Here is an 18,355-nt window from a genome sequence, read left to right as displayed (position 1 = left end):
GTCCTGCGAGGAGCAACACTCGTCATTCCGATGAGTCTCCAAGGAGAGGTGGTCAGGTTGGCGCATCAAGGGCATCAAGGCATCTCCAAGACCAAGGCAAGGCTGCGGAGCAAGGTGTGGTTCCCGCGGATGGACGCGCTGGTTGAGGAAGCCATCCGCAGCTGTCACTCGTGCAACATCACGGGGGGGGGAGCCGACGCCTCACCCAGTGATCACGGAGGAACCCTGTCTGGAACCCTGGTCCAAGCTGAGTATAGACTTTGGTTCGTTCCCGGATGGGCGACACACCTTAGTGGTGGTGGACTCACACTCCAAGTTCCCGGTGGTGGAAGTAGTGTCATCGACGGCGTTCAGCCAGGTGCGAGCGGCGCTAGATCGCATATTTGCCATGATGGGCCTGCCTGAGGAAGTCCGATCAGACAACGGGCCCCCGTTCCAAGGGCGAGAGTTCCAGGAATACCTTGCGGCTCGAGGGGTCAGACACAGGAAGATTACCCCGCAGTGGCCCCAGGCGAATGGGGAGGTGGAGCGTTTCATGCGCACGATGAACCGGGCGCTGAGAATCGGAGTCGAGCAAGGAGAAGATGCGGATCAGTGCCTCTCGCAGTTCCTAAGTGCCTACCGGCGGACCCCCCACTGTACAACCAGGTGTGCGCCAGCGCACCTTCTGTTCAAGAAGGCCCCCAGGGACAATATCCCGGCGAGTCATGTGTGGCTGCCCACGCCGCTAGACCAAGAGGCGGCGCAAGGGAGAAGGCGGACCTCCAACGAGAAAGCCAGTCTGAAGAGGAGAGCCCGGGGGAGGAGTCTCCAGGTGGGAGACGGGGTCATCCTGAAGGACCGGTACCCGAATTGGAAGTATCGTACCCCGTTCGAACCGGAGGTGTGGGAAGTGACCGGAGTGCGGGGCACCATGGTGTCCGCCAGGAGAGGGACGCGGACGGTAACGCGAAATGCGTCTTGGTTCAAACGAATAACATCTGGCGTCCCCGAGACCGACCAGGAGGAGGAAGAGTTTGAGGCCCCGGAGGGGGGCGGCTCACCAGGATTGCCGGCAAGCCCATCACAGAACGCACCCCCACTGCCCGGGGCGAACGAGAGAGAAGGCGGGGCCCCCGCCGAGGCCGAGGCGCCCAGTGGCCGAGGGGTAGGAGGAACAGGCCGAGGAGATGTTCCACGGAGTCGGCCGTATGGACTTCGGCCAAACCCGGCCCCAAGTAAGAGACTGAGAGACTTTGCGTGGTGTGCGCAAGAACTGAACTGTCCAGCGAGAAATGATCTCTGTATCTGAAAGATTGGAGGGATGTGGTAACGGAGCCACCCGGCCCGTTCCAGCACGCTGTTCACGCACCCACGCACCCGGAGGGCGGGCACGCCCGACGGTATAAATAAAGGGGCGCGAGACCGCTCGTGGTCTTCGGCCCACAACAGTAACCCCTGCTGTCGTGTCCTTATTTGTCCCGCTGTGCCCCCATGCCCCTAGGCCTCCCATACACCCACGTGCCACCCAAGAACTCCACAGTGGTGGCCCTTGCTTCCTTACCGCAAGCCACGAGTGACGGCCACTGGCCAGTAATCTCGTAAGCACAGCTGTAGGGCCACATTCGGGGGCTCCCTGTTTCCAGGCCTCCGCTTGTGGCTCTTCTGGGGTCCACCGGTGTCTGTTGACAGAAATTAGGGGCCACCAGATGTATCCTATTAGTTGAAAATGAAGCCCACAAAATGGCAGCATATGGCGGCTGGAAGGCACACAGCAGGCAGATCCATAGCAGGCAGGACGGCTCTTACTGGGAACTGCCGCAGGTGTGATCTGTCGAGGACTGCTGCAGGTCACTTAAAAGGTAGATCTGGTGCAGAAAGCCGACTGTAGCAGGCATAGCATCTGATTGAAGCAATTATACAGGAATATGAAGTCTAGTAGATGTCTGCAGAATGCTTGATGTTTGGTGCAGGCATGAGGTCAGGTAGCGATACTGATATAGCGCTAGTAAGCATGAGATCTGATACAGACGTAACTATAGCAGGCAGATGTGGTGCAGATAGACGGCTATAGCAGGCATGGGATCTGGAGCAGACAAATGTGACAGGCTTGTAAAATGATGCAGACACACAACTGAAACGGGGAGATCTGATGCAGGCAACCATAGCAGGCAGTTCCGGTTCAGACACCTGTAACGGAGATCCGGTGCAGGAGGCTTGAGATATGATGCATATGGACAGGCATGGTAGATGGATGTACTGCAGACAGACATCTATAGACCACTACAGCTGGCACATCTGGCTGGGCAGACAGCTATAGCAGGCATAAGAGCTGGTCAGACAGGTAACTGTGGCACGTGGATAGTGTGCTGACTGGCAGGAGTCCCAGGGCATTTAACTGCAGCTGGCAGACGGCCATAAAATACCCATCCGGTGCAGGCAGACAACCACAGCAAGCAGGGGTTGTATAGTGCACCCGTAACAGAGATGGGATCTGTAGGCAGGCATGTTGCAGATGGCGGCTGGCATGCAGATGGTGCAGGCAGGACATTTGGTACATGTTGCCTGCTAGAGAGATGTGCTGCCGCATGGAGAGGTGTTCCTCCTCTATTCAAAGCAGCCAAACTGCATTTCTTCCAGAAGTTCCTGCGGGTTCCGCATGCACAGTGTTAAAAACCCGCAGGGCCTTTCAACAGCGATTTATTGTGACTAAAAACCCGTCTTCTGTTCCTCCACCTCCGGTCTCGATCATTAAAACACGCCCTGATGTAGAGTTTGCAGATGCAAGATACCTGCCAGTGTAGCTGTCAGACACCCTATTTAGAGTGCACAGATATGTAAACAGTCTAAATAGGTCGGACAGGACACCCACTGCTTTTCGGCGACGGTCCATTACTCGGGGGACGCCACATCAGGCCTGAAGTTGTAATGGAAGGGTTTATCCCACAAAAAACCTGTGTACGGAGCGTTTGCTGTTACTCCTTGATCCCTCTGGCACTGCATGTGGAGGTGACGAAGGAGCGCACATTCGATGAGGCATCCTCAGCCGTGCAAGCAGGGCTTCAGAGTGATTCCCCTCCCATTCCACGAGCCCATGAAAGATCCAGAGCCTGCCAAAAGAGCGTCTAGGATTGAGGGGCTCATTCTCCAGTCCCATGCAAAGCAAGCAGTGAATTTAAAGCTGGTTAAGGGCGTGGAGTGATGCCCCACAGCATTGCTGCGACGGTCTGCTTTAGAAAATGAGAGCACAGCATCTAAGTGTGCCCTGGCAGAAGTGGGCATCCCTTTAAAGTCTGATCAGGGCGCGCCAATGAAAAATCATCCTTACCAGAGCTACTCAGAAAGCCGCAACATGTGTAGAGACCCCCTTGGTTGCGCTGCATAACTCTGGCAATGTTACATTTCTAGACTGACTGGCACACCCTTTATAGCAGTAAAGCTGTAATATGTAACTGCCTCTTTATCCCTTTTTATTGTACCAGCCCTTACTTCCACACTTACTTCCACATTAAATACTTCCCAAAAACAGGAACTCTGAAAATCCTAAGCGGCTGAAGTGTAGCCCCATTCGTCCAGCGCGGATCACTATGAAGGGCTGGCGATACCTGCACCCTTCTCTCCGACAAGACGGAAGCTTGTGGAGGCAGCAGCACTCCAATGCTTTTCGTCCATGTTACTATCTCCTCTGTGTCCTCCCTGATGGGCGAGAAGGATGATTTTGTGGTACTAGGTTGGTCCTGGCTATCTTCAACCCTTTTTTTCTGCTGTGGAGCGGAGTCTTACACTCCGTCCACCCTCCCATGAGGTGGTAGGAAATGCCGTTTGGTGGTGGCTTGACTGCTGGCAGAAGGATGGTGGCATTCAGTTCCCTCACCCGGTCTCAGTACCAGATGGGCAGGCTTGGAAGTGGGCAAAAGAAAGCTCTTTGAAGTTCCTGTCTCAGAGGATATCACCAACCTCTGAAATAAGGGCTATGGTGTTGGACTAGGGTTAATCAGGATAACTGTTAAGTGATCTGAACAATAGCAGACCACCCGGCTAACTCTGGAGTGATGAATAGCTTCACTGCCAGCGACATTCTCGTTCACAGATGAACTGCATGGAACTAAGGGATGAGGATAAGAGCTGACCAATGAAGTATCTCGAAGCGGAACTCCAGCAAACTCATTGAGAGACAACCGTTGTCCTAGGGTTAGGCGAAAAAACTGTGGTCTTGGACTCATGACCACAGGAGGAAGAGGTGTGGTGCAGCGGCCAGGGTGCCTGACTCCGGAACCAGGGGGCTCACGGTTCGATCCCCGGTGCCGGCAGCAGGCTAGCCCAGCACCTTGTGACTCTGGGCAATAGCTCGCTTAATCTTCCTGACGGCCCCCAGCGCATTGACAACCTCGGGTAATTGTTTGTGCTTTACAAATACTGGATTTTTTTTTTTTTTATGACATAGTTGAAGATGTCCCACAATTTTGTCTTGTGGCAGAACCTTCTTGTTATGATGGTTTCCTTAACAAAGATAAAAATTGTCTTTTCAGTCTCAGGAGATGAGTACTGCATAGTGAGGTGATTGCATGGATGCTTGGACACTCGTCATTCTATGTCACTTGCTGACAAATTGTGACCAGGTCAGCCCTTATAAGCATCCAAATGGGGGCCAACATAACATACGTCAGTGAGGGCGAAGAGGCTTCCCATTATGGTCTGCAGTTGTAGGTGCCAGAAGAGCTCAGGAAACACCTGAAAAGGGTTTGATGGACTGCAGGGCTTTAAGTGGGGAAAAAAACCCTGGGGGTGCTCTAAAAGGGGTGTAGCAAATTTCTTAAAGGGGTGTGGCCTATCCGAGAAGGGGAGTGGTCTAAATCAAGATAACTAGCATTGTGTGCTTAAGAAAATCATGAAGTCGCATCCAGCAAAGGATAATAAAATAGGCAAAAAGGTATATTTATTAAGTATAAGCCATAAAATACCAAACACTTTAAAAAACATGTAAAAATTATTTACATTACTTAGAAATCTATTGCAGGATTTCCCAAAACCCTCGAAGATATTCACTGTGTCTATTTTGCTGGGGTTTCTCACAACAGTTTTCTTCAGCAGACCTTCTACCTTTTGCCAGCCAACTCTTTACATAGAGCTTTGCGTCAAATGCAGGACCATTGAGTGTTACCCATAAGCATGAAGAAATGGTCCCTACAAGAAGAGAGGCCCTTGTTGGACAAGCAATTAAGTTCATTGCGCTGAAACCTCTCTCGCAATCCGCATTACTTGCAGGCAGGGTTTCCATGCAAACTACTAACTTTGTTAATGCTTCAGGGGTTTTCTTTCCACCAAAACCTTTGAAAAGTCTAAAAGCTTGGATAGTATCTCTTGCTGGCAGCTGAAACTCTGAACACAGTTTCTGGATATCTGCTTCACCATAAAGAATGCATTCATCACCAGAAGGCAAGTTGCCTGCATCTAGCACACTGAAGCTGGCTATAAGTTCTTTCTCAGAATCCGTTTGGTAGTTACGCCCTTGGGCCCAGAGCTATTTTCAAATAAATAGTAACGCTAGAGCTTTACAGGAAGCTTCAATCAAAGTATACATGGCTCGTTGTTAAATATAAGCGACGTACAATATAACCATCACTATAAAATGTACTAATATGCCATTACTAATATTGTAGCCAATTACAAATGCCCTGATATAGAACACAGGTGCGGGTAATGCTGCCAGAAGGACGTAAAATACTTACATATACCACAATAAAATACAGCAGCAAATTATAATGGCGCAGTGTCCTTTGAGTGCCCACATACATTCTGCTGCATATACATTACTGCCACGCACCTCACACCCTAACCCTGTAGAGGGCGCTTCTTTTTCACAATTGATATTTTCACCAAACGCGACACCACTGTCAACATCTACAGGATCCTTTCATTTCCCTACCGTGCCCGGGCGTCGCTCGTAGTCTGTATTTAAAAGCAACCGCTCTCTTCATATCCGCTTATACCAGTTGTCTAGGGCCATTAAAATACTCCCGTTGCAGGCTGGGAGGGCAAGTCTTGTGTGGCTTCAGAAGGATCCTGGCTGAGGCAGCTCTGATGCGGAGGCAGGGTCCCGACGGTGCTGGTAGGGCTGGGGAGGCGTCACGAAGGTAAGTTCCCTTTTCACTGCTGCTGGATTCTGTTGTAGACCCTCGTCCCTTGCTTGCTTTAAGGCAGAGCAGGGTCACACTGGTTGCTGGAGAAATCTTGCTGCAGGCTGTAAAAGCAGGGTCATGACAGTTCTAACCAGCTGTTGTTGTCCCGATGGCTGGCACAATGACTTAGGTGGCGCTGTGTGTTCAAAGAGAAGGGAAATCCCGAGAGAAAGTGTCGCTCGTCAAAGGATTTCCCTTCCTGCTACACCAAACAAAAACTGGGACGTCTGGTCACCCTACCTTTGACCTTTGAGGCCCGAAAATAGAGGCCCCGTTCGAGGCCCCCCCCAAAAAACTGGGGGTGCTCAGACCGCCCCCACCTAAAGCCCTGATGGACTGTAAGAAATATTGAAACCACTAGCTTTGAATGCAAATTGAAGAAAACGTGCTGAAAATCTGTCTTCTTCCACACGGAAATTACATGCGTGCCTAAGTTCCAGGGGTTTAAAGAGAATTCCTTTCAGGACTCGATCAATTGTTTCTTCTCTCTGCCTTACTTTTTGAAGAGAGGTAATACACCCTACCCATGGCCAGAAACCCCCAAAACATTTCGGCAGACTGAGGATGTCCAGAAATGTTTGAGCAAGTGTGTTTCGGAGTGTGAGAGAAGCAGGAGACAAGGAAGGAAGTTTGTTAAAAAGGAGGGGGGAGCATTGTGAGGACACAATATGAAGATGGATCCACCAAGCTAGAAGTGGGGTGCTGGAGTACTAGACTTAAGAGTGAAAAAACAAGGTAATGAAAATCTCTCCCATTTAAAGAATAATGCATGTAGTTAAACTGGACCACAGAGGGAAGGGCGTGAAGTGGAAGTCCGTCTCCTGTTTGTAATCAAGTAACTTGGGTAGAGGGTATTTAACTTGCTCTTTTCACTGAGTGACCCAGGGGTGCTGGCAGGATGGGGTTTTGGCCCTAAGGTGCTGAAAGATCTGTGGTTTTCGGCAAGATGGATTTTTTAAAACTTTGTGTGGTCTGGCACAGGTGGGATTCAGCATGTTGTTCTTTTTGGGGATGGGCTGTGGATCTGCAGAAATATTTAGACATGAATTGTAAACCTCCATCCAGGCAAGAACTGGCATTTAGGGAGAACCATCGAAAAAAGAAGTCCAGTGTATTGGAAGCTTTGGGTTGGAGGGACATACAAGCACAACAGGTGGGCGGGTGGGTCATGGGAAGTAGAAATGACTCCAGGCTTCCTGTGTGATATTCCAAACAGACACCTCTCTTGGACCAGTACGGATTTGTGTATACTTTACTGTAGGCCAGACATCATAAAGTGAGAAGAACTGTAAGTTCCAAGACACTGGATAGGAGATTTTACGCTGGAACCCGTACAGAACATTTCTTAACTGGGCAGAATGTTTACTGTATGTCTAGGTGGTGTGTTACAGGGCCTACTATACATCAACAAGGGTTTGTATTGATTCGTGCAGCTGTTTCCTCTTGTAGAGTGAGCCTCTGCTGTCCTCTCTTTCTCCAGCAGCTGTGCGGGCACCATGCCCGGCCTCCATCCACAATGGACCACCGCTGTCTCCCATGTTCTATTGTCCACTGTGGCTGTCCACTCAGCGGCTCGCACTTTTGAGGTGAGTGGAAAAGTGGAGACCCTTAAGTCAGTGGCGGGAGCGGCTAGCAGAACGGCTGGGAGGATTCTAGAGTGCTATCAGCTTTTTAATGTAGAGTCCAAATAGTTCATAATATAGTGTGTTTGCAAAGAGGTCCCACATTCTACACGCAGTGTGGTTGGATTTCTAACCTAATGCCCTTCAGGGTTGAGATCTTCTCTGAAATTAGCTCCTATTGTAGTTCACTAAGTTTGAAATGGCAACAATATATAGTAAATGTAATGATCCAAAGCAAGATGCTCCAGTCTTCTGTAACGCACATGTCCAGTTGGGCCATATGTCTGTTTGAAGCAAGTGTCCAGTTTGGCCCCATATCAGATTCAGCCACAATCTAGTTTTAGCCATTCCCTGATCATTATTGTCAACATGTACAGCTTGGCCAATGCCTGTCCCAAGTCACCCATGTCTTGAAAGGATCCCTCCGGGCACGCTTCTGTTGTCCCACTGTCTACAGTCACACAACAGAGCTCTCCTAGAACTCCTCTGTAACCAGTGGATCACAACTAGTGGCACGCACACACCATTAATTAGTCACCAAAGAAAGGCCTGCAACTTAGTGCATGAAATAGGCTAGATGACAAATAACCTATAAAAACTGCTAACAATAACAAGGTGGCACATTAGTTGTGCTTTACAGAAGCCACTAGGATATCTTCGATCCCCTGGAAACAGCATATCTTAATATAGTATTCCCCACAGAAACTTGCTTAAAGGACACTTCCCACCTGAAAATTCCCTTTGCCGTTTCCGTAGACTACTCTATACTTAAGTACGATCGTCAGGGTAAAGTAGATGGTGTATTGGCTATTTCCTACCACTCCTCCTTTAAGTGTTCCCTAGTCGAAAGCCCCCCAACCCCTTTTTGCGAAAGTCTTCTCTTTACTATTTCTATCAATTCAAACACCATTCTCTCGGCTGTCTTGCCATTGCACCATCCAGGTCCCAAACCCCAGTTTGCAGCATCTCCTTCAGAATACAAACCCCCCAACACCCTCAGATTCTGCAATTTGTGCACCATAAAGGACTTTAGTTACCACATAGACAATCCCCGTGATGCTGCCTCTAAGGCGCTTGTTGAAATATTAGCCCCTCTCAGTCAGTTGGTTTCCTCCCCCACCCACCCCACGGGAAACACCCCATATCTGATGTTCTTCAACCTCCCTAGATTCACTCCGATGACCTCATATTTTGTGGTGTGGCCAGATCTTTCTGCTTAAAAAATAAAAATTCCAGTACAACCATTGGCATAATCCTAATAATCTAGACATGAGGAGCTATCACCGGACCAGTGTGAGCTCTGACAATCTCATGGTTGCGCTCCAAAATGTTGCAGTCTCTCGAAACAGTGATCCAACCACTTTCACCAGTTCTTACAATTAGTGGTTCTCTGTCGCCTCAAATACAATTGACCGCATCCATAATTTTTGTCCTCGCCGACCCAAGCCCTCTTTCCCTTGGTACATGGAAGATTTGCCAATCGCTTTGAGAAGTAGCAAAACGCTAGAATCTTTGAGGAGCACCTCGTACTCAGCTGAAGCAAAGTCTATTAACTATGCCGCCCTCGAAAAATAACAAAGTTATCCGAGCAGTTCACAGATCTTCTTTTCCTTTACTATTACTGCAACTAGTAATTCTCCCCGCAGTCTTCTCCAACATCAAAAGGTTTCTCCTGCTTTCTGTATTTAATAATGCTGTCACCCTCTCGCAGATCTACGTAATGGCTTCTCCACCTTTTGCATGATCAGATCTCCATTCAAGCCAATGTTTCTGCTCAACTTCCCATAGCCTTTGTATTCATCGAAGAGTCAACCTCTCCCTTCCAGGGCGCATCCCTTCCTGAATTTTTCCTTGAGGAGTCTGGATCTGTCACCCCTCTCCTCTTGCTAGTAAAAGCGGGCTCCCCTCTCGACCCATTCCCTCCTCACACCATTAACCTAGCCCCCAAAATCATTAACCAAGTCTGTGCCTGCATTTGTGATGCCTTCTCAGAGTCGGCCACCGTCTCGTCGAAATGGGAACATGCTATTGTCATCCCCTTACTGTAGAAACCCTCTGCAAATTCCTCAGATCTCAAAAAACTATCATCCCACCTCATTGCTGCCCTACCCTTCCAACATCTTTGAGAAACACGTCAACAGCCAATTGTCTTGTTATCTAGAGCGTGATAATTTTCGAAACCGCACCCATTGTGGTTTCCGCCCAGGTCACAGCACCAAAACAACATAGCAGCCACTGAACGTATCTGACACACCTTGATCAAGTCAGCAATGCAGCACTAATTCTATTCAACCTGTATGGTGCGTATGATACAGCATCCCATCCCATACTCATTTCCAGACTGCATGAGATAGGAATTCGCCTGAAGGCACTCGAGTGGTTAGCCTCCTTTCTCAGCGGTCAGTCGCAGTCAGTCTCCTAAGCAATGGGGTCTCCAACGAGAAGCTTGGGAGCTACTCGTTGCACCCTAGAAGTAGCTCTCAGAGCTTAAGCCAAACCCTCATTAAGAGGATATGTGCTGGGTAAAGAAGGGATCACTGCTTAGCTTAAAACCTTTAGAATGGCAACCAGCCAAAGCAAGGGCAGGCTCTCAGGGTCTGCCCCATGACGGTCTGTCGCCACTCTCAATCTATCCGTCACAAAGAGATTTGTCATGTTGTAGCTCCTGCTTGTCAGTCACACAATGAGTGTGAACAATGGGCAGATCAAGAGGATTATATGTGCGTACAACAAGGACCCCCTGTTAGTTCCAATTCCTAGGACAGGGTAAAGTGCATTTGACAAATAAAATCCTAGGCAATCGCTAGTGATAAAGCTGAATGTGTATACAAATTTAAACATTTGTATAACAATTTGTTGTTTGTATTCAGTTTCGTATGAACTATTTTAAATTAGAAAATAAACAAGATATGTATTTTCATGTTCATTGTGGTCTTTAGTTTTCTCCTTTGACCTTATGACACACATTCAGCTTTATCACTAGCGATTGCCTAGGATTTTATTTGTCAAATGCAGATAAAGAGGATTGCCAACAGTAGCTGGAGTAGGACCCAGTGTGGACTCACTGAAGTGCTCGCTACAGGAGCCAGAGTGGCAATGTGTGTGTTTGGTGCAAGATCACCCCAGGAGCAGAGGAGAGCTGGGTCAGCATCCATAACTGAGACAAGTAGGAGCCTTGAAGCTATGCCTTGTGTTAAGGACTGCTGAAAGAATATTGTGTCCCCATCTTAATCGGTTCCTCTCTGGTACAACTGTGTCAGTTCATGGAATGATAGTGATAATGGCATTATTTTAAGTGATAACATTTGCTATTTGCTTGGAGGTGATTTTCTTTTTTTTAAAGTAGAACTCGCCACAGACAAAGTTCGAGGCCTCTGCCCTATCATCTTTTCAGTCTTCTGCTATTTCCATTTCTGGGGGAGTCCTGATCCAGTACAACCATTGGCATAATCCTTATACTCTAGACACGAGGCGCTATCACTGGACCGGCGTGAGCGCTGACAAGCTCATGGTTGCTTTCGGAAAATTTGCTGTCTCTCAAAACAATGATCCAACCACTTTAGCCAGTTTCGCCATTGCTCAAGCCAACCCTGTTCAACGTTTATGTCTCTACATTAGACTCCCTGCTACGGTCTTTTGCATTATTGTATATGCAGATGATAATCAAGATTGTGCTTAATATCCCTGCAAATTCATCCTTGATGCTGGGTGCATTGTAATACATACGGCTTGTTTGCTGTCTTTCGCTGGCTGACCGCAAACTGCAGTAAAAACTCAAAGGCCATAAAACTGAGGTCATCCTTTTGGCAAGGACACAACACTTTGGTTCTCATCATATTGGCTACCAGAATAAGGCATTCTTCCCTCCCCTGCACCCTTGGTCTGAAACCTTGGTATCCTATTTGACTAAAAATTGCCTTCGCCCCAGAAATCAACCAAGTCGCAGCCATCTGCTTTTCTTTTGTTAAAATGCTCCAAAGTGTCTTTGTCTTTCTTCCTTTGCACATTCAAAGAACAGTAACACACTCACTAATCACCTCTAGACTTGACTATTGCTACTCTTTATACCAGTGTATACAGACCCTCTTATTGATCATCTTTAAATGGTACAGAATCTAACTGCTCGCATCTTCCTGTGCCTTCCCCCTGAGCCTCTGTCACCCCTCATCTTGCTACGTTGCACTGGCTGCCCCTTGCAAAGCGACTCATTTTAGGCCAAAGCCTACCTTTGCTAATGAAATCTTGTGGACATTCGGAGAGTTTCCCTGGGAATGCATTCCGCCTGTTGGCTTTGTTGGTTGTAGCTCGGATTTGCTTGCTTTCTGTTTGCTGACTCTTATTTGTTTTAGGCTGTCCAGCTTGAGTTTGTCCCTTCCATTGCCCAAATCCTATTTGCTGCATTCTTTCACCAGTGCTCGCTTTCTGTAAACAGGCCCTTAAATCTTGTTCTTATCTTGCCATATTTACGCTGCATTCAAAGACTGAGGTCAAATGTCGGGCTCTGTCTTCCAGGGAGCTTGGTGTTTACTTTTCTTTGTCTGGCTTCAAAGTGAGAGGAATTATGTGACATTCATGCTGGCTACTGGGGGTGAGCTGGAGGAAGGCTTGCAATGTTTTTTTTTCTCAAGCACATACAATTTAAATGCCAGTAAACAAACTGCAGATATTTCTGAATATATCAGAATTAGCAAATCAATACACTAGCTGATGACTTTCACACACATTATTGATTGTGCGGTGTATACGTTTATCAGTACTACTATATGTCTGTGAAAATGTAATGATCATTTTTGGTTAAGATGTGTTGTCAGTAATGGCAGTACGCTACCACACCATGCATACTTCAATTTACCCCACCCCACTCCACTCTGCACCACTTCACACCACTGCAGTCTGCTCTGCACCACTCTACACTGTCACTGCACTCTACTCTGCACCACTCCACGCCTCTACTCTACCCCACTCTGCTCTATGCCAATGCAGTCTGCCCCACACAGCTCTACTATGCACTACTGCATTCTTCGCTACTACACCATTGCACTCTGTACCCCTCCACTCAATGCCGCTCTACACAGCAACACTGCACTCAAACAATCTGTACACTACGCCAATGCACTCTGCTCTGTACACCTTCTCTCAATGACAGTGCACTCATAGGCACCCTAATCTACTCTGCATTCTATGCTACACTACTCTACGACACTCCACTCAAACAATCTACTCTACGCCACTGCACTCGGCACCACTCCACCCTACTCTGCACCACTGCACTCTACAGCACTTTACTCTAAACCGATGCACCACTTTACACTGCATGCTATGCCACTGTAAACCATTGTGCTGTATGCCACTGCACTCTACACCACTGTGTTCTACTCTGCACCACTGTACTCTTTGCCACTGCTCTCTGCACCACTCCACTCTGCACCTCTCTACTCTATGCAATTGCGCTGTATGCCACGGCACCACTCAACTCTAAGCCACTCTACGCCACTACATTCTGCATCACTTCATGCCGCTCTAATCTTTTCTTCATCACTGCACTTTCATGCCACTCTGTACTGCACTCCTGCACTCTACCCTGCACTACTCCTCTCTATGCCAATTCACTGTACTCTAAAAGAATTTACTCTACTCCACTGAACTCTATGCCACTGCAATATACTCTGCACCACTCTATTCTGCGTCACTGCACTCTATGCCACATTACTACACTGCACTCTACGCCAATATACTCTACACCACTTTACTCAAAACCATTGCACTCTGTCACTGCACTCTACACCAATCTACTCTGAACCACTGTACTTTATGCCAATTCACCCGAGGCCACTGTACGGCACTCCACTTTAGGATTTTCCACTCTGTGGCGCTGTACTCCATTAAACTCTACTCTACTGTATGACACTCTATTCCATTCTGTGACACTCCAATCTACAACACTCTAATCCACTCTATGCTCCTCTGCAACACTACTCCGCTCTACAGCGCTCTATGCACCTCCCTCAATGCCACTCCATGCCACTTTACTCCACTCTAGTCTATGACACACTACTCAACCCCACTCTGTGGCACTCGACTCTTACCACAGTCTACTCCACTCTGCCATTCCACTCTCTTTCACTACTCCACTCCATGCCACTCCACTCTACGACAATCTACTCCGCTCCGCGCTTCTCCGTTCTACAACACTCTACTCCACACAACGACGCTCTGTACCACTCCACTCTACGACACTCTACTCCACTCAGATATTCTACTTCACTCAACTCTACGCCAATCCATAACACTCAACTCTACTCCCCTTTACAACACTCCACACCACTCTCCTTTACCCTAGTAACCTTTAGCCATGCTGAACAGCAGCTGCGCTGGTATAAAACACGACTACAACATATTGGCAAAACCAATAGTTCTTGGAATGGCGGGACCTTTTGGCTTTGCCAATGCTTGTTAAATCTGTGTCTGGTGATTAAAGCCTTAAGCAACTCTGGTCTGTCTGATCTTGTAGATTGGTTTGTCTTTAACTTGCTAGGTAGACCACTGAGATCCACCTCTGTCGTTATTCTGGTCATCCGTCCGCGCATGTGCCAGAGGCTGCACCGTCACCCTCCTGCCAGCTAAGGCCTGCAACGCTCCCCCTCTGACATCAAGAAGGCTTCCTCCCTTATCTGTTTAAAAAGAATCTCAAAACTGGGCTTTTCACTGCACCTTTATTTTCCACACCTTTAGTGCTGTCGTTCTTCTCTCAGCGCTCGGATACCTACTTTGTGGGCAACATTTGTGCTTAAAAATCTAAACATGAGAAGGTTATAGAAACTGGCATAATGATCAGATGTTTACATACCCCTCGAGTGTATAGCTGATGTCAGCTAGTAATTGATCTAGATGTATGTTACGCCTTGGATTACCGGCGACAAATGTTTATCCTGTACAATCTCCATGCATATGATGATTATCTGAAGCTTGTTTTTATGTTCAATATAAAGAATAAAAAAAAAAAATCTAAACATGAATAATAAAGAAGAAAGCTGAGGCTGCTCCAATTTTAAGTATACAAAGTGCCAAGGATCAATGCTTCAAAGACACGAATCCAGCCAGGCAAATATATATATTTTTTTAATGGTAGAAATACATCCATGTGGACCAGTGAATGACATAAAAGAGCACGGATGCCTTTTCTGTGGCTTTGTGGGTCATCTGAAGCAGTGCAGTGGTATCTCTTGACGCGTGTTTTGCTCAAAGCGATGGAGCTCCTCCACGGAGAACAGCTCAGTGTAGACCTAAGCAAGGCTCGAAATGGAAATGAAATGAGAGTCTTGGAAGCTTAGAGTTCTGAATCCATCAGGAGAACAGTCTTTCCCTGGTTCGATGGAAGTCCTGTCTTGGCATCAGGTGAGCACCATCCCCCACCAGCTGAGACTTGTGACTCCAGTAACACTACTTTAGACTAACTCGCCTCTTGCCACGGTTACTGAAACAACATGCTCAGCTGATGGGAGGGCTGTTAGTTCAGTGATTTATTGGAGTGTCCCCCCCCCGGCCTTGGGGAGCATCTGCTGATGACAACAGTTGTTCTGTGCGCTAACAGATTGGTGTACTCAATGGTTTACATCGAGAGTTTGGGCCTCGAGGTGTCGTCTCTGAAGTTTTGGAAGACACCTTGGGCTTATTGTTGAGGTCCCATTATGGTTTTTGTGCAGCATGCTTGTTCCTTGGTGCAATTCAGTACAAGTCTCAAAACCCGCCTCTTCCTAATCTGCCTGTCCTCCTAGACTGTACCCCCACGCCCCCAGCTCACCTCACTGTGATGTGTTTTTCATTTGTGCACTTTGATTGTCCTGAGATTTCTTTATAAGCGAGCACCCTTATCTCTTCAGGGAGGTTTAATTAATGTTCGCTCCTTAAGTAAGCACGCACAGGAAGTGCACGACTTCATCATTGACAACCAACTCGAAGTTGTGTTCATTACTGAAACATGGTCAAAGCTCTGGGCTAATCCTGGTATTGTAACTGCTCTCCCCCTGGGATTTACAGTGATCCGGCATGATGCAGAGGAAGGCCGTGGGGGCAGAATAACTAATATTTTTGGGGACACATGGCACCGTAGCGCCTTTGACCTTGTCCTCCTTAAAGGAGCTGAGAACTTAGGCTTTCGCCTTGAAGTCAACCCTTCTCAGTCGATTGCGGGTTGCCTGCTCTGTTATCCCTCTAGACCCGGAACATCTTTCTTCACCCCGGTAGAGGAAGCATTGGCTTCTTCCGTAGTTCATTACGCCAACTTTATTGTTCTAGGAGATTTTAATTTTAATTTCAATGATTCATCTAGCCCTGAAGTTATCAACTTGTCAGATACCTTTAGAATACGAGGGTAACTGCTCCCACCCGTTTGTTAGGCCACACTCTAGATGGTAATTACTCAAATTACCCTGTGCTATCCGTCGAAGTCCCCATTGTTCAACCCGGGTCAAATCACAGCCTAATTTTATTCAAATTGGCTATTATCGTACATAACTCACACACGCATCAAAATGATATGAACCTTAAGATTTGCAAGTTGGGAGCATTGAAATCTAACCCTAGTTTAATCTCTGGCCTTATCCGCACCAGCCCCACGCTGATGGAAAAACTTGGTGAGAACCTTGACTCATTTAACAACTGGATCCTAAACTCTGCCGCGAAATTATCTCCAGTCACTCGTTCCAGGAAATGTTGCTCCGGAGTGTCATTCCCCTTAGTTTTCTTCAGCACTAGCTGAGTCAAAGCGGTACTGCAAATCACTATAGCGAAGATGGCATTTAGCCTATAAACAAGATGATCTTGATCAGTTTACGGCTGCCCAAAAAAGCATATTACAAGTCGATCAAGGAAGCAAAAAATGCTACTACACTTCCAAAATTGAAGAGGCCTGGTTTGTTTCAAAAGCCATCTTTAATGTTGCAAATATATTTCTTCAACCAAAAACATTTGCCAGAGATATTCCTTCCCCTCGGGCTCTTTGTGACCAAATCTAGTCTTTTTTTTTTAAAGAATAGAGATCCACCATCCAATAGGGCTTTAGTCCAGTTTTAAATATTGACTTCTCAAAAGATCCACCCACAGCTGTTGTCAATATTATCCCAAAGGTGGGACTAACCTAATTTCAGGAGATCTCTTTCGTGCACTCTCGTTAAGCCAGCTTGACATGTTAATCAGGATCTCTGCTCCACCCATGCCCTCCATCTATATTACATGCAGCAATTGATGTGGTAAATCTAATTATTAATCATATCCTAAACACTTCACTAGTGGAACCAGTAGTTCCTTCTGAGTGGAATCTGGCGATTGCCAAGCCTCTACAAAAGTAACCCTTGACAGACCCAATGACTCTGTCCAATAGAAGGCCCATCTTTCTTCTTCAAATGCAAAGAAAACATTTTGAAAACAATTGTCAATCAACAGCTTATGACCTACCTTGAGAATTCCAATTTATCCCACACCTTACAATCGGGATTCAAGCCGAAACATTCAAGTGAGTCAGCACTCCTTGAAGTCTCAGAAACAATCAAAATGACCCTGGGCACAGGAAATAATGCTGTGCTGATACTATTCGACTCATCCGCTGCATTTGCAAACCATCTTGCGTGCCATTCTCTAGCAGCGGATTCAGAAAATTGCCAATTCTCACAATACCAACATTTATAAAGCGCGAACAGCTACCTCGACAGAGGTGTCCCGGCGCTCTAGCAGTAGGCGGCACTCCGCAATGGCCAGAAAGCAGATCCCGGTGACGCTAGCCCAGATTAATGAGCCGGGAGATGCTAGGCTGCACTGGCTTCCAATTCATAAAAAGTCCTTTTAAAAATACTTCTGTTTGTTTATAGAGCTTTTAAACAATCTGGACCTAAATACCTTAATGACCGGCTCTGCCACGACCTGCCCCGACGAACCCTAAGATCATTGTCTGAGAACTTTCAGAAACCACCCTAGTTCCATCTGAAATCTCGACTTGGAAAGTCATTTGCAGTTTTAGGCTCTAAAGCATGGAACCTGCCTCAGGTCCATTGGATCTGGAGCAACTTTCAAAACAGAACTTGGCTCTTCCGACCTGCAGACTCTCTCTGTAGCTCGTTAATTTAATTCCACTAGCCTATCCTTAGGATCCTAGGAACCTGTAGTAGTTTAGCACAGCGCCAGGATGCTCTCTTGACAGTTGCGCTACACAAATACTTACTCATATCATATCCATGGTAAATTGTTGCCTATGTATCTCCCTGCAATGACAGCACTTCACTGCTCTCTGGGGACAGGTTTGCACTTCTGAAATGCTTCCAATAAAATAAAAAGTGTCGTTGAACAATAAGTACGCATTCTCTGTGCCTGTCCAATCCTCGCCTCTGGGCTAGTGATCTGCTCTTGACTCTACATTGCACGTCGTGGGCAGACCATTCTCATGAATTATAATTATTTATAGCTTCACATGACTAAATTCACTGTTGATCTGAGCGTGTCTTCCATATGCATGCCAATGCCATTCAGATATAGCTCAAACTAATTGATAGAGCTAATGGGCATTACATCACTGCAGACTGACAG

The 18,355-nt window shown here is 47.1% G+C and overlaps 1 protein-coding gene across 4 annotated transcripts in view; it reads left to right on the top strand.

The window, feature by feature from the left end:
- The window catches only part of TMEM276 (transmembrane protein 276), a 55,210-nt gene that overhangs the window by 10,919 nt on the left and 25,936 nt on the right, over nt 1-18,355 (top strand). For 2 of the 4 annotated variants that reach the window (XM_085604565.1, XM_085604563.1), the window contains exon 2: nt 7,639-7,744. In XM_085604565.1, coding sequence (XP_085460691.1) covers nt 7,655-7,744 — 90 coding nt within the window. In that variant the 5' untranslated portion in view covers nt 7,639-7,654. The remainder of the gene's footprint in view (nt 1-7,638; nt 7,745-18,355) is intronic. The other 2 variants (XM_085604566.1, XM_085604564.1) reach the window with 1 other exon arrangement.

This window comes from Triturus cristatus, chromosome 5_1, assembly GCF_964204655.1.
Source record: "Triturus cristatus chromosome 5_1, aTriCri1.1, whole genome shotgun sequence".
Lineage (NCBI taxonomy): Eukaryota > Metazoa > Chordata > Amphibia > Caudata > Salamandridae > Triturus > Triturus cristatus.
Note: the sequence above shows the minus strand (reverse complement) of the source record. Positions and strands in the feature narration are given on the sequence as shown.